Here is a 16,699-nt window from a genome sequence, read left to right as displayed (position 1 = left end):
CCCATGGCTGTTCTTTTGATGACTTTGGAAGACATCAGATCTGTATTGACAAAATGGTAGACTCTAGCATGAGAACCACTGGTTTCATTCCATACGTTGCTCATCAAACCTCAAAAGAGATCTTGTTGAATTGGAAAAAAAAGCATGGGGGTTAAGGGCAATTATAATAATGAGTAGGCTAGAGCTGATTCCTGAGAAGAAAAGACTCTACTGATTGTGGAACGAAAGCAAGTAAGGGGAAATATGATAGAGGCATATAAAAACTGTACAAGATGTGGAAAATGTGGGTGGTGAAAAGTTTTTCTCTCAATATTCAGTATTAGAACTCAGCTTATCCAATGAAACTACAAGGGAGATTCAGGGCTGATCAAAAGAAGAAAGTATAATTAAGTGTTCCCCAGCCTAGGCATCCTCCTAGTGTAAAGGCCAATTCCCAGAATTCTCCACCTAGCCTGGCCATTATTGAGAATTCTGGGAGTTGAAATACAAACATCTGGAAGTTACTAAGACGGGGAAGTACTTGTCTAGTTATACTGAGGAATTTGTTGCATTTAGACTTAGCAACGGCCATCAGTTTAGGTAGCTTTAAAAGCAGACTGGACACATTTATGAAGGGTTTTGTTTTGGGTAATTACTAGTCTTGGTGGTTGTATTCTAGGTGACACATCTTAAAGACCAACAGATAGAGAACAGCAGTGGAAATGAGCTATCCCTTTCCTATCCAAGTTTGTGAGTTCCTAAATGCATCTGGTTGGCCACTGTGAAACAGAAGGCTAGACCAGAGGATCCGTTAGCTTGATCCAGTAAGACTCTTCTTAAATTCTTGAAGTCTTTCTTCTCACCCAATTGGTTAGAGAATCCAAAATAGCATGGTGTTTTTGAGACAGAGCTCCCCAACCTTTTGAAATTAGTAGGCACATTTAATACCATGACATTGTGTATTGGAACTCAGAGAAACTGGCCAATTCATAAAATGTTTGTAGCTTTTTGTAAAGTAGAATGTTTGTAGAGTAGCAAACTGGAAATTTACTTCTTGCCACTCTTTTCATCCCTCTAATATGTTTCTGGTTTACCTCTTGGCAACCCTTTTTGTTTTTTTTTGGGAGGAGGGCACATTTACACATAAATATGATGGGCTGCACCCATTCATCATTTTTAACTTTCTGAAAACACTTGAGGTACCTATGCCTCAGAAATAAAATTCTGCAACTGATTTTTTTTTTTTTAACAGCCTGGCATGTTGCTTTTTAATTTTGTGCAGAATTCAGATTTTCAAAACTTATATTAACAGAGTGAAGCAATGGTCTGCCAAATCCTAGAGAGATGTTGATGTTTCTGATTGAAACGTTGCAGAGATAGAGGATGCTTGCTGCTGTACATGGTAGCTTTTCCTCCTCTATTAAGTCACTATCGATTTATTGGCAGAGAAAAATGTTGAATGGGAATCAGTGTTGCTTTGGTTTTTCCCTTTTTCAAAGGTCCTAGAGTTGTGGATTCAGTCAATTTGCTTAATTTTTCAAAGAATATTTTATCCTTTCTATAGTTTAGTGTGCCCAGTTTCAGTATCATGATTTCTGAGAATGCTACATTTCTGATTACATTTTCCAGTTTCTTCCATTCTCCTTTACTGCTCTTTTCAAAATTCCCCATTTGAATCAAAGCAAGCCACTAATCAAGCGCATTAATGCCATTTTAATGAAAATTGTGGCATATATAGGTACTATAATAATTTCTACATTCTTGCAGTTCTGGAATTTAATATTGTTGGAGCAAAGTGAATAAGCTGGGAATTTTAGAAAATCACTGCCTTTTCTCTGATTAGCCGAGAGAACTGACTTGTGCTTGGGAATAACAGGGTTGAATCTATGTCTTATTTTATTTTGTGTGTATGTGTGTTTTCTTTTCTAGATAAAACAAAATAAACCAGAAATTGTTCCAGATTTAAGCCATTTAGTTAAAGAGAGGTTCAAAAACCTGGAAAGCAAGAACTGTGATACTGATTTACAAACAAATGAGAAAGTTGTCCAATTTAAGGAGCAACTACAGCGGATGAAGGCTCAGTGTAAGTGTGGTTTTATTGCTAAAGTCATGATGTTCTATTTGTTCTCAGTGCCTCTGTTACCTTTGTCTCTCACTATGGGCCTGGGGTAGGAAAACCTCTGCTTTGCAACCAAAACAAATAGCACATAGATCTCTGCTCAGCCCTCCCTCCCCAAATAACCTCTTGGCTTTGGAAGAGGAACAAAGGAAAAATAATATTCCAGTCTAGGATTTTGTGATGGAAAAATTGAATAGAGGGCTTTTTGTTTGTTTGTTTGTTTGTTTTTGGTCTTCCTCTTCCCATCCATTTTAGTAATTGGCCTTTTGAATTTCTCCATCAAATTCATGGGTGATGATTTCTCTGGATTTCTTCTTGGGAAGGAAAAATCCTCTAATAGTTTCTCAAGGACAGAACTCCTCCATGGTAGTGACCGACTGAAAAAGAGCTCCATGGAAGGAGTTTCCTCCTGATGGATTGAATGGGATTGAATCAATCCTTCTTTGGAATTGAATTGAAGCATTAAATTAAATTTAAGGCTCCAGAGACCTGGAAAAAGCCTTGTATAGCAAACAAAAGGACTTCACACCCAGACATGGATACACAAAGAGCCCTCTCACTATCCAATGAGTGTAAGCACACTACATTCCATCAGATTTTCACCAAAATTCTCTTCTTCTTTGAAAGAATTTTGAGAGCAAATTATCATCAAATTGAATGGGAGCCAGAACGATTCCTGTTACTCTGTTTCCAATGAATATGTACACTTAAACAGATTCGACACAGACCAATTTCCTTTTAATTTACTAGTAAATTGTTTTAAAACACAAAAGAGGACAGTGGGGGATGAGGCCATGAATTGCATTTCTCTTACTGGGCTCAAAGGAAGGTGTCCCAGCAGTAAAAAGTTATTTTTTTAGTCTTATGGTGCTGGTTTTATTTGCATAACCATGTAAGGCAAATCTTGCTTCATATCCTTTTTTAATATTTGAAGGTGAGCTTTTTAAAATTTTATATGTATGTCATATTCTCTTTTTGATACAATCTTTCTAAACTGATTAGGTAAGCTGTTTTCATTTTGTCACTCTAACAAAATTGCTCCAATTTCACAATCCAGGCAATGTTGCAACTCTAAAGAGACCTTTGCTATAATCATGGAACTGTATTGTTGGAAAATGCTTACAGTGTCTGTTTCCAGGTTTGCAGTTTGGGTATATAAACCCTGCAACACAGCAGCATATTAAAATCCCTATGGCCCAATTCAATCATTTTGGGGCTGCAGTGGAAAACTGGGATTCTTGGATGGCTCATTTTCCAAATTTCTCCGAGGCATTGGAGATTCATTTTCCAAATTTGTCCCAGCTACTGGGAATAACTTAGGGTGCTTTTTCAGTTTGCAGAAGGCAAGGAAGAAACCAGAGGGACCTATCTGTGGGGCTAGTTCACATCCAATTAATTTTGAAAAATTAATGTGTATTTAATTTTGGTGCTCCACAAGCACTTCTAAACTGGTGTAGGGGCACTCCTTGCAGACACTAACGCTAATTCTTGGCTTATAGTGATCTACCAAAGTTTTGGGTGATGATGCAATAGTCTGCATGAAAGAAGTGTCTGGAAACTGCTCCCCTAGAACATACTTTCATAAAGTAGATAATTGTGGGTTCTTCCTTAGGTATGTCGATATGAAAAAGCCTTCTTGAAGTGTTTTGGATTAAGGCATCTTAGTTCTTCAGGTAATAGGATACTGTGGCTTTAAAAGGAAAATAAAGTTTCGTTTGAGAAACTCCTCAACTCCTTCTGATGATATTGACAACTCCTTCTAGTGACATAGATGAACCCATGGAGTTGCCTTAGTAAGAATATGGAAGTGGTTTACCATTGTTGTCTTTGGAGTGTTCAGATTCTCAGTCTAACTGGTTATTTCTCAGTTGCCCCCTTCTAAACACTAATGTCTGGTCCTGCTTAGAATTTTGAGATCAGCCATGTTCAGCGAGGGCTACTCCCAGCTTGGTGTAACATCTGTATTAAAATACTTTGTTAGAAGAGGAAATGAGCAGTTATAAATTGCAGGCTAGATTTCTGTCTTTGACAAAGAAAATAAAGAGCTCTTAAAAATATATTTTGTTAGCAAAAGAAGTCTGGGAAAAAGCCCATTTCAGTGGCCATATTAAGCAGTGTTGAAGCCATGTAAATAGTAATAAGCAGGATCATTATATTTGATAAAATACATGGTTACATTAGTCAAGCTAAGCAAATCCAGATCTGATCAGCTGCTTTAATAAAATCATAGAATGAATCTTGAAAGTCACTTATCCAGCCCTCTCTTCACTGCAAATTCTGCAGGTAAGAATGCTGGTACAGTGTCCTGATATATCTTCAGCAAGGGAGAGTTCACCAGCTTTCAAAGCTTTGTTCCCCTGTCATATAGAATATATTATTAGGAAATTGTGACATTCATAATACCAGAGAGTGAGACACTGTGGCTCGGAGAAGAATTGTTGAGGGACATAGTCTTTGCTTTATAATGAAGATAAGAGGTAGACAGAATATTTCAAAATTCAGCACCCCACTGTATAAAAAATATTCCCTCTTCCCAGAGAATCCTGGGAACTGTGGTTCTTTGATGGGGAGAGCCAGAGAACTCTATCAGAGAACTCTCAGCACCATTTTCAAATTAAATTTCTCAATTACTTTGGAATTTCTATTCAATCCTAGTCCTTAACTAGTGTGCAAGACCTGCATCAATCCCTTACCGATGAATAACTTGAACTTCACTGAAGTACATGAATAATCCTGGTGATAATACAAGACACTGATGTTAGAAGTTAAACTTCAGTCTTGGGAATCTAGGAATGGAGAGATATTGCAGGAGTACTGTGTAGGCTGCCCTGGAAAGCAGTGCCCTGAAATTCAAGTTCTAACTGGGCAATTTGACCTTTAATGCCTCCTTTTACCCATGAAGTCCATTAATCCTGGCATAATATTTGGAATGTAAGATAGTTTGGGAATAATTTCATTCATTTTTACTGCAGCTGTCCCCAACATTTCAGAAGTAATGAATTTAATCTATAGTAAGATGGGAATTCTAGGAGTTGTAGTCTAAACCAATTTTATGTTTTGAAAAAGAAGTTGGTGTTGGCTAGGAAATAGATCATTTAGTGATACTATATTGGTTTGGCAAGCTTTATTTTCTCACATCCACAAGGGCTCTGCTGTAAGGTATGCAAAACAATAACAGTGCAATTGTAATGGAATGTTTCTGCCTTAGCTGCAGGGGGAATAAATACCAACATGCATATAGATAATTAACACATACATACATACACATATAACTCTTAAAACTGTCAGATATTTGCTCAAAAGATCCAACTGTGGCAAAAGCTGTTGTTAAATACTTATGGAGGAAGAGCTAGGATGGGAAAATCCGAAGGTGATAAAGTAAAGTCTTCTTTGTGGAGATTGATGACTTCATGGACACATCCTTGATGAGTTCTCGACAGCAGTGCAAAAAATGGTTTGCCACTGCCTTCTTAAAGGATTTTTTAAAAACTTCCCACTATAGCCTACAGCCTTGATATTTCCTAGTGGTCTCCTCTCCAAGGCATGACTGGTTAGCTCTCTCCTGTGCCCAGAGCAGATCAGCTATCTGCTGCCAGCTGCTGAGATTGGTATTAGAAAGGAATATTTAAATTCATTAATGAGTCACCTGAATAGTCTAGGCAACACTGATGATCATGATGATAATGAATAAAGTTGTCATTCAATTTAAGATGTCTTAATCTATAAATCAAACACATTTAATTATTAGCTGATTGATTAAATCTGCATCAATTTGCAGAGAACTAAAACAATGGATTTAAAGGGAAAAGCCCATACATTGCTTTTAGAAAGCACTTGTCAGCCACCACAGTCTTATCTTTGCTCACTTTTATGACCAACCAAAACTTATGGTTGCTTTGACCCTATTTCTATCCATCTTCCACCAGGGGTTTGGAACATCACTTGAGAGTAATGACTCCACATCATCCTCCAGATGACAGAGAGATGGGAACTTACCCCCATTATGTTAAATGTTACTTCCTCAGCATCAGAGAAGTTTGTTGATTCTCAGTGTATCTCCAAAATTCAGTGCAGCACCAGAAGAGCTCACAGAATTCTCCCATTATTTGAACTTAGTCTGGGACCTTAAAAAGGCTTCTCATTTCTGAAGCTCTCTGGAAGAAGGGCAAGATTTTTCTTGATGTATGCCCTTGTCAGAGTAGGTGATATACTTTTTGCTGGCAAGAGGATGTGTGCATTTGTGTATTTTGTACATTCATAGCTGCAATCCCATATTTGGGTCTAGTCCCACAGTAGGAGTGGATCTTATTAAACTCAGTTGTATTAACTTCTAAATAAGTATGCATAATTTTATGCTAGAAGGGAATTAATGCTTTTTTAGAACATCACTGCTTGATTAATTGGCAGTACCTTTTCAGTTGATTTTAAAATAGTTTATTCAATTAATTTAGCTGATTTGATTGAAGGTTGAAGCCAGATCAAATTATCATCACTAGTAAATTAGTAGAATAGCAGCTATTGCTTTGATGGATGAATTGAACTGGGAATTGGATAGAAGTCCATCCTATAGGTTTTACTTGACCTCTTTGTAATAGTTACTACCCTAAGTCATAGTGTTCTTGTCAGTTATTTGACTGATGGAACATTGTTGTTTTATGGTTTTAGTTATATTTTGTTGATTGTTTCCAGAGGGTGGTACTGGACATTTTTCACTCCATCTCATGTTTTTTAGTGAAGGAGATCCTAAAGGTGCTATTGTTCCCCATGATTATTATATTTATTACAGTCATAGACCAGCATAAATATCCCTGTAAAAATGAACTAAATCATTCCCAGAGCCTAGATCCAAACGCCTAGTAATTACAAGTATTCATCATTAATAGCTTGACAACTTTTTTACAGCCAAGTTTAATAGCAATAGAAAGCTAAAGAAGGATAAGTTTCTTGATTCTATTTGGGAGTTTGTGTTATGGCATCATTTCAGCATCTCCTGTAAACTGTGAGAGAGGACTACTGAACAAGCAGCCACAACCTTCATTGGTGCCTTAGATTTTATTTAATTCATGTCCTCAACCACCAGTTTTAGCAGAAATAGCATATAGCATTTCTGATAGGCTAGGCAAAACATTTGATAGGTGATAAAAACTGAGGAATCCTTGAGGTTCTCTGAGCTTGGTTGGTTTCTTGCAGACACTTTGTTACCTGTGTAGGTAACATCTTCAGTGCACCTAGGGTAACGAAACGTCTGCAAGAAAACAAGCAAGCTCAGAGAACCCCAAGAACTCCATAGTTCAACCCTGGCCTACAGATATTCTCTTCCATCCTGTAGGTTTTACTTGACCTCTTTGTAATAGTTATTACCCTAAGTCATGGTGTTCCTTGTCAGTTACTTGACTGATGGAACATTGTTGTTTTATGGTTCTAGGCGTTTGGATCTGGGCTCTGGGAATGATGTGGTTCATTTTTATAGAGATATTTATGCTGGTCTATGACTAATAAATATAGATTTGAGTAGAGATATTGCTGCACATTTGCAGGAAATGGCAGTGGAAAGATGCTCCTGCAAACTCTTGTGCCAGTCCAGATACCACCTTAGCAGAAATAGCAGATAGCATTTCAGAAAGGCTAGGCAAAACAGCCAGCCAGCATTCAGAGGATAGGAGGTGATTTTCGGTGCTCGCTCATCCACCCAACATTTGAGCAAGGAAAACATAACCTTGATGCACGCACCCTTTACAAATTCTGCTGTGCACTTCTCAGAGCTTTTTCTCACATAAGAATTTTCTCAGAACTTCATGGAATATTTTGCAATACAAGATTGCTTTGACCAGTCAACAGACTTGCTTCACTGCTCTCACTCCTCCCCATACATTCAAAATAGCAATATTTTTCTTTTCCCCCCTTGGAAGTTAGAACTAACTCTGCTAGTGGAGGGCAAGAGTGCCAACCCCCTGCCCAGCAGTGTTGTGAATTAGTGACTTTGTTATCTTTGCATAGAAGAAAACTTTTGGATCTTTCAGCTTAGCACTGCAGTTGCTGGGGCCTAGCAATTAAGCAACTGCAGCTGATCTTGGTGATATTCAGCAACATTTTCCCCCTCTTCATTAGATCATTATGTTCCCATAATTCCTGACTGTATAAGTAATTCATTTGTGCAACTGAGTTATATTACAAAATCATTACATCTTGTGACCAGGCTCGCTTACACTCATCAGAAATGTTGTCCACATTTAAGATTAGTAATGTGCATACGAAGAGACTGTAGGATGACTTGCAGTTTGTTATGAACTTGAAAAGATGTACTCCATGCAACATACACACACACACACACACACACACACATATATATATATATAAAATTAAAAGTTTTAAAAAAGATAAAAACTAACAAAAACTAATATAAAGTAAAGAAAGAGAAGAAAGGAAAAGAGAAAAACAAAAGAAAAAGCACAAAAAGAAAAGATGAAAAGAAAGAAGAGGCTTCCGATTTTCTTTGCAGCAAATGAAGTATGATTACAAAATTATCTCTTACTCTCTTTTTTCTATATCTCTTTTTTTTTCTAATCATCAAAACCACAGATCATCAATTCATTTTTTTGTGTTCCATGCAAAAAATCTATAAGGGGTTTCCAGTCAGCAAAAAGATGTACTGTACAGTATTACATGCAACTTTTAAGAATCATCTCTCTCAGACTAGCATGATCCTTTTTCAAGAACTTTCTAATTTGTAGTGACTCTTCCCAAATCCAACATCCTCTTTGGATTGATGATAAGCCTTTGATTGTTTTAAGAGTTACGGGCTTCTGTGCGCTGGTAGCAATTCACTTCTCAAGCATTCTCTGGTTGTATGATATCCCTACACTGCTATGCATAGCCAAGACCCACTGCTTTTAATATGTGTGTGCATAAGATTACAGCCAATGATAAAAAGAAACTTGAGTTGTAAAGCACGCCTCCTTAAGTAATCTCCTTTCTACATGGGTCTTAGACAACCAATGCTGAGTAGGTATGATGGGAGTTAGAGTCCCAACATGCCTGGATGGTGCCTTGTTGGGGGAAACAGATATCAGCTACTTTAATCAGTCCAGGATTATACTTCTACCAATGTCAGAGAGGAAATATATAGAATGGTTAGTAATTCTTTTGCTGGGAAACTTAAAAGAGATAAAATCTAAAGAAGGGCCCAAACATTGAGACTTTTTAAAAAAAATCAATTTTGACAAACTGACTTTGGGAAATGAAAGCATTTGCAAGGGAAAAAATGCCAGCAAATAAATGTTGAAGACATTTTGGAGAAATGTTTTGCCAGAGAAGGCACAATTCCACAATTCTGCAAACCTGTGCAGTTTCCTGACTACCTGGTCTACCTCAAAGGACTGACAGTATCAGAGGTCCCCCTTAAATGCCTGCCCTTCAAAACAATCATGCAGGTGGGCATAAAAGATAGGGTACATTGTTAATATCCTCAATTGACACAAACCTGGCCCCTCTTTCACAGGCTTTCAAATGGAGCCCCCCAAACCTAACACTGGTCTGAGAGAGAGAGAGAAAGAGAGAGAGAGAGAGAGAACGAGACCTCCTAAGAGGTACCTAGATTCACCAGAAAACTTCAAATTTCAATGCCTGTGTCCAAACGATAAATCATGCAATAGTTTTAATATGTTGCTATGGTTCATCTGACATCTTACAACAATGATGTCAACTTGGTTTGAACTTAGTCTATTGTGTCGTGTGAATTCAGCCAGTGATTTTCCCTTTTGCCTTGTCCCTGGGAAGGGACCATTGCTCATTTAACCACAGGCTTTGCATTTGGAATCTGCCAATTAAATAAATATTTTTGTCTACTGGGAAAGAAAGAAGGAGGATCAACCTTGGATGAATCTCCTGGGCATGAGTGCCATCATTTGCCTTAGATCTCCATGGTGTAAGAAAGCTGCAAGAGAAAATGTTGATAGTCTTTGACTTTTACAAGTCTGTGTCTGGACTCGTAAACAGAGGTTGTGTAGGAATCCTCTTCCCACAGTCAGAAGAGCTGTAAGTAATAGCAGCTTGATTACTTTATCTCACTCTAGGCTGCAAATAATAATTACAGCAACTTAAGTCTGATGAATAAAAGCAGGGCATTAAAATGCAAAGGAAGAAAGCACTTCTTTAACAGGCAGTCATAATCATGTGTAATTGTTTGGCAATCTAATGTGGCTCTGGTAATCTATCTACATAATTACCTTTCGGGTTTTTCTTTCTCTAATATCCACTTCTACACCCATGGGATATTACTAAAGCAAAGTTATTTGAAATGATTCCTTTGAACAAGCAGAAATGGTAGGCTTTGGTAGCCTGTTCCCATCAGTGTTTCAAGATCCTCAGACCTACCTGTAATGCACCATTAGTTTTTGGCAGCTACCAAGCGTGATGTGTTTCAAAACATGGGTAGGCAAACATAAAGCAGTATTGGCCTGCATTTCTTGAGCAATCCACCTGAATTAGTTAGGCACTTTTGGGACTGAATCCTATATCTTATTGGGAGAGAATCCCTTTGAACTTAGAGCAGCTGAGACATGTTGCTCTGTTAGCCTTTGTGAAAGTAGCAGAAGGGTGGGAGGATATTTCTCTTAAAATGTTATTTGTTTCTATACTGTGCTTTGACTTGCACTTAATTTTTTAAATTGATTGTAATGTTTAATGTGTGTGTGTGTGTGTGTGTGTGTGTGTGTGTGTGTGTATATATATATATATATATATATATATATATATATATGAAATTTGCTACCAGTTTTTGGTCTTTTGCTGCTGAGTTTTGATGGTGTGATCTTGGTGGTGGGTTGGGGATGCTACAAAAGAGGGCTGGAAGATTGCACATGATATCGTATAAGAGAAATACCCTGCTATCTTCTATGCTACTTTCACAATGGCTATGGATTGCCCCCTCGGTATAGACGTACAAATGTCTTGCTTGGAGAATTTACAGTGTACAACTGGACATACAAAAGAGAAGAAAATGAGGGAGAGGTGGGGAAGTAAAGCCCTAGGAAAAATGTATTTATTTTAATACAAGTATTTAGGCCTATAAAAGAAGGCTATGGAAGTGAAAACTACACTAAGGCTGTGTGGGAAATATGTGATATAGGGATGGAACTTATGGAGTAGGTGAATCTGTTTACACTGTTGTATCCAAACTGGTGCCATTCAGATATGTTGAACTTCAGTGACACTGCTAGCTAAGATTTCTGAAAGTTGAACAACACCAGTTTGGCAAAGACCAATTTAGATTTCATAAACCCAATATGTTGCAGTAATCTAAATGTTAAAAAAATCTGCAGGAATACTGGTAAATATGTAATCTTCAATGTATTTTCTCAAAAGAATCCTTATTTCTGAATGTTTTATCCTAAACTATGTACTTTTTTAAAAAAAGCCAAAATTGCAGAATATGAAGGAATGTGAAATCCCAATGATATCTGCTTTCCAATCTGAACAGCTGGCCAGGATGTCTGATTTGTTAATGTACTTGAACAGTTTTGTAGGACTGGGAATATAAAAAATAATTTTCCACGTAAAAATCAAGTGGAAAGCTTTTGGTGGAATTGCAACATTTCCAGATCTTGACCCGTCTTTCTGGAGAGGTCTGAGTTAGTCACAAACATAGTAGAGCTTTCCTAGGATCCTCCTACCTGCACACATGAATATTGTTTGGGTCAGCCTTTACTCTTTACTTCATCAAATGGGTAATAGGAAGTATAGGCTGAAAAGGAACTTCACATCCAGAACTGCCTGTGTGTCCATACAGCAGTGTTCATACAATATGCTTATTCAAATTAAATAAAAGCCCAACAGTTGCCTTTATATAAGATGCTAAGATTGGTTAGATTTAACCAAATGTGTGTATGTGTGCACATGGGTTTTAGCTTGTTGTACAAGCCCAGCCTATTTTATTAATTCATATTTCAGTGTATTGTGCAATACATTGAAGGTAGGTTAATTCAGCAGCCTGGTTAAGCACGTTGCACAAATGCAATCAACAAGTGTGCTTGAGAAGGAGCTTCTAGTACAAGCAGACTAAAGTACCCACAACCTGCACTACAATGATGCTTAGATGGGAAGAGGTCAACAGCAGCCTTTGAAGGGCTTTACCATCTCCCCTGTATATTCCAGGGAGTATCCAGGTAATTATAATAGACAGGGTAATAATAAATACTGCCATATATTCCAAATTTTGTTCTAAAGCCATGGTAATTTGTCTTCCATTCAGCATTCAGTGGAATGGAACCCATTATCTTACAATATTGCATACCCAGCTGCTGGATCATTCCCTTGATGCCCCTCGTCCTCTTTTATTCGTCAGTTGACCTATTGTCTGTAGTACCTTCTGATGTATTGTGGCTTCAGCTCCCAGAATTCTTACTCAGTGTAGCTGATCTAAATGGAATTTTGATTAGAGCTTGCAAGCTCACTTATGTATTTCTGCTTCCGTTTTTGCTTGCTGGAATTCCTCCATCTCTGTGTCTCGTTTCCACTGCTTCTGTTTATAAAATCTAGCCTTGGCATCCAGGATCCTCTTCCTCCTGCTGGCTTCATTTACCGAATGGCTGGCGCATTGAAGGAATACAACTGCTGAAAGCCAATTCACGTGAGGAAGCAATAAGCTTTCTTTCATTCAATAACACTTTGTTTTTGCAAAATAATAAAAAGTTTACCCCATAATAGCCCATCTGTGATAGCAATTTTATGGAAGCAAGTTGATATCTGATAGCCGAAATGATCAGCTGGTAAACATAGTTCTCTTAATTGCTTCTAATTCCACCTCTGGCTGGCTAATTAATGGATAACTGCTTTCTTTCAATAATAAGTGGAGAGAGGAAAGGAAAAAAGAAGAGGGAAAATCCAAAACAGTGAGAAGCGTGTTACTAATAGGGGTTTAATGTTACCCCCTTGATGGAGTGCGAATTAATGATAGTTTTATTTAAATTTATTTGCCATAAAAAGTAGCAGCTGTGTGAGTCATAAACCAATTTACCAAACTTTTGGTTTGCTAATTAAAAAAAAAGGGGGGGGTGTCTCTATAATGAATTTGGCTTAACCTTCCAAGTTTATTGGTTGCACACATACATCATAAATGTTGTTGGGGAGCAACCATGGAAACTCTTGTTTTTCCTGCCATTGCTAAATTTACCATGGGTTGAATATTAACACAGTGCCTGGCAATAGTTTCAAAGCAAAAATAGCTTTGGTGTGACTCATTGTGACTCATTTTATTGCTAGGCCTGGGACGCTGCCTAGAGTTGACACTGAACAAGTTGGCCGCCTGCATTGCTGCATTTTTTTTTCTCCTTTTCTAGGAACTGTGGACACAGCTCATTCTTGCGAATTATCTTGTGCAATACTTTGAATGCAGCAATGTGTTTGTTTTGCTTTCCAAGTCAGATGAATCAGAGGATGGTGAAAGACATACCCATAAGAGACTTTCTTCTTTTTTTTCCATGGTTCTAGAAAATGCAGGTTCTCTGAATTTGAAGCTTTTGGCTTCAGCCACCGAGAGACAGCATTCCAATATTAAACTTTGTGACACTTTATCCATATTATGTAACCTGTTGCTTTTAGAACTGTTCATGTCGCTTGGAAGGTGTTTTTCAAGAAAAGCTTTATTTTCTTGTTGAACTGTGAAGAAAGCTGACCCTTCCTATGACTTCGGAGAAAAAAAGGAGTTGAGTTGTCATTTCCTCTGTTTTTTTTTAAATTAGACAAATGTAATGCAACGTAAGTTAACCAGGCAAAAAAAAGGGGGAAAAAAAGCAATAAGGAGGCTGTTTTGAATTCACAGAAAAGGAGGAAGAAGGTCATCTAACATACACACATGCCACATGTGAAGGATATCCTTGTTCACGGTCCACGTAGCTGCTTGTGTGTGTGCAATGTTAATAGTCTGTAGAACTGGATTTGATACCTACAGTTCCTTTCTGTAGCTCTGAAACACTTATCGCAGAAATCTGCAGAGTTCTGCAGTTTGCAAGCTGTTTTGGATAGGGGGTCAGCTCTGAAACCAATATTGGCTTTTGGCTTGGAAGTACAGAAAATGGTTGAGAAGTGGGCTACATAGGCAGTGATAGTTGATAGCTAATGGTGGAAGATCCCCTATTGATCTGCTCCTAGATAATTTCATGACCAAATTTGAAACATCTGAAATAAGCAACATGGACAAACAAACACTAAGGTTAGCTTAATAGGAGTGGTGGATACTTTGAAGAGTGTAAAGGAATTCAGGTTGGCACTCCTTTGAATGAGCTTTAATCTCTGGTTCATTCTCTGGTTGTGACTGGAACTTAAGGCCATCCTATGCTAACCTTGGCACCTAACATCCTAAGAGTCTTGGAGAATCTCATTGCTGATTGTGTCCTAGGCAAGTGGTTCCCAGGCTTTCATATCTTAAGCCTCAACCATCACTCTGTTAAAAAAAAAAAAAAAAAATCTAGTACCAAAAGAGTTTTCAGAACATGGGTGGGTGGGGGTTTTATTTTGAATGTACTGTTTGATTGGTACACAAACACTGGCTTTATTAGAAGTTTCTAGCTTTGCATTTTAGAAGGAAAGTGTTTAATGGAACTAAATCTAGTTCTGAAATATAATACTTGTTTTCCAGATGCTTCTATCTTTGTAAGAATCTTGATTTCTGTAACTAGTTTGTGGATATTTTATACTTGCAGCAATACACTATTCATCAATTGATTTACAAACTTACATTTCTTAAATATTACAGTTGAAATTTAAATATTACATTTCAGTTTATGTCAACAATGTGTATAGATTTGTAAAGAATTATAAGCATAGTTTATAGCTTGTAAAGGTAACAGAGATTCTAGGGGGTTATTTATTTATTTATTTAAGTTTAGGCACCATCTGACTCCAACTGACTCTGGGTGGCTCACAGTATAATGCACCATAAAAAAAAAACAATGCAAAACAGAACAAGAGGGGATCTGGTCACGCTATACAAATGTAAACAAAAATACATCCAACAAGGGGCCCCATCCATCTTAACCAAGGCCTGGGAAAACAACCAGGTCTTCAAGGTTCCAACAGAAGAGAATCTATGTAGCTCAGGGTTGAACTGTGGAATCCTTGGTGCTCTCAGCTTGGTTGTTTGCTTGCAGACATTTCATAACCCAGCTAGGTAACATCAGTGTGAGTGAGTGTAGGGTTTGCTGCCTGGTTATATACTGTAGCTTGCCCTGCCAGTGTTGGTGGAGGTGTGGTTTCCTCCTTAGTGAGGAAGTGTATTGTTGATTACACTGTATTGTACACTGTGATTAGTGTATTGTTTTCTGCCAGATTGTTTCTCTGGTATTGATTCCTGTTCATCTGTTGTGTTGGCTGCTGGAAGGGATGCCTTCTAGTCTTTCTTTCCTTTCTAGGTTTTATTTTGTCTCTTTTTAAAACTTTTTTTTGTCTTTTCTAAATAACAATTACAATTCATTAGCGCTGGGGCCTAGTATATCTGGAATGGGAAGTGATTGTCACCAGAGATGTCCTGGTTCTAGATTGCTATTAAATGCAACTTTGCAACCCATGAGACAGAGAGTAGGACCTCCTTGAAGATCATTAGCATCTGGAATGCTGTTGCAAAGAAGATATTTTTGGAAGTCTGAAGTATTTATATTTCCATATTGACACTGACAGTGTGGCTCAGTAAGAGGACGGTAACTCAGATTTTTTAAATTTAAGTGTAATATGGAAAGTAACTGGAATGAAATGGATCTGGACATTTAGTATTATCAAATAACTCTTAGGGGGAGAAACTTGTTATTGTTTCATACATTGGTGATATATTTTTCTTTCTGACTGAGGAGCATAACTTTTGCCTTTATTTTATTTTATTTTTTTCAAAAGGAGGGGGAGAAAAGAGCAAACTTCCAGCTTGTTTTTATTAGGAGCAATGATTTCAGCAGAGTCACGTTAAGCCAGTGTTTCTCAACCTTGGCCACTTGAAGATGGGTGGACATCAACTCCCAGAATTCCCCAGTCCAGACAGCTTCAGGTGCCCTAGGTTGAGAAACACTGCATTAGGGACTGCTTAAAATACCATACATTGATGATTTGCCACTGGCCCATCCAATAAGTAAGTGCAAAATCTGTGGTGTGTGTTTACTAACACTTAAAAAATGAGAATGTGATTTCCCTACTCTTTGAAGATAAGACAGTTATATTCACCTTTGATAGAGTTTGGATTATAATACAGAGCATTCCTGAACTTTTTGTTATTCTTATTGTCTTGCTGTTTCACTTCCTTAGGTATTTTACCCAAACTGAAACTTCTGAATTTGCCTTGAAGTTTTGCTTCAGCTAAAATCCTGGTGGGTTTGCATCCCTCCCTGGAAACATTCCATTTGCCCCATCAAAATGTATCTCTCCCCCTTCGTCCAATTCCTAAGATATTTCTTCAGAGAGAATCTCCATGTTTGTATTGTGCAATCTCACCTGGGTAGCACTGCTAATTAATGCAGTTTCTGTGACTTGCCAATGATAGGTCAATCATCATTATTTTTTGAAATGTTTTTTAGGCAGTTATTCCATAATGCATGTATTTAGCAATCTTTCCTAAATTTATTG

The 16,699-nt window shown here is 37.6% G+C and overlaps 1 protein-coding gene across 1 annotated transcript in view; it reads left to right on the top strand.

Annotated features, from left to right (window-relative positions):
- Window positions 1-16,699, top strand: part of NSMCE2 (NSE2 SUMO ligase component of SMC5/6 complex) — a 235,272-nt gene that overhangs the window by 101,677 nt on the left and 116,896 nt on the right. The window contains exon 4 of the mRNA XM_088148972.1: window positions 1,909-2,062. Coding sequence (XP_088005098.1) covers window positions 1,909-2,062 — 154 coding nt within the window. The remainder of the gene's footprint in view (window positions 1-1,908; window positions 2,063-16,699) is intronic.

This window comes from Python bivittatus, unplaced genomic scaffold, assembly GCF_059951505.1.
Source record: "Python bivittatus isolate LINGU-HERP-01145 unplaced genomic scaffold, Pbiv_v1 ctg000590_np1212, whole genome shotgun sequence".
NCBI classification, from domain to species: Eukaryota; Metazoa; Chordata; class Lepidosauria; order Squamata; family Pythonidae; genus Python; species Python bivittatus.
The sequence above is the reverse complement of the archived record's forward strand: the minus strand, read 5'-3'. Positions and strand labels throughout refer to the sequence as shown.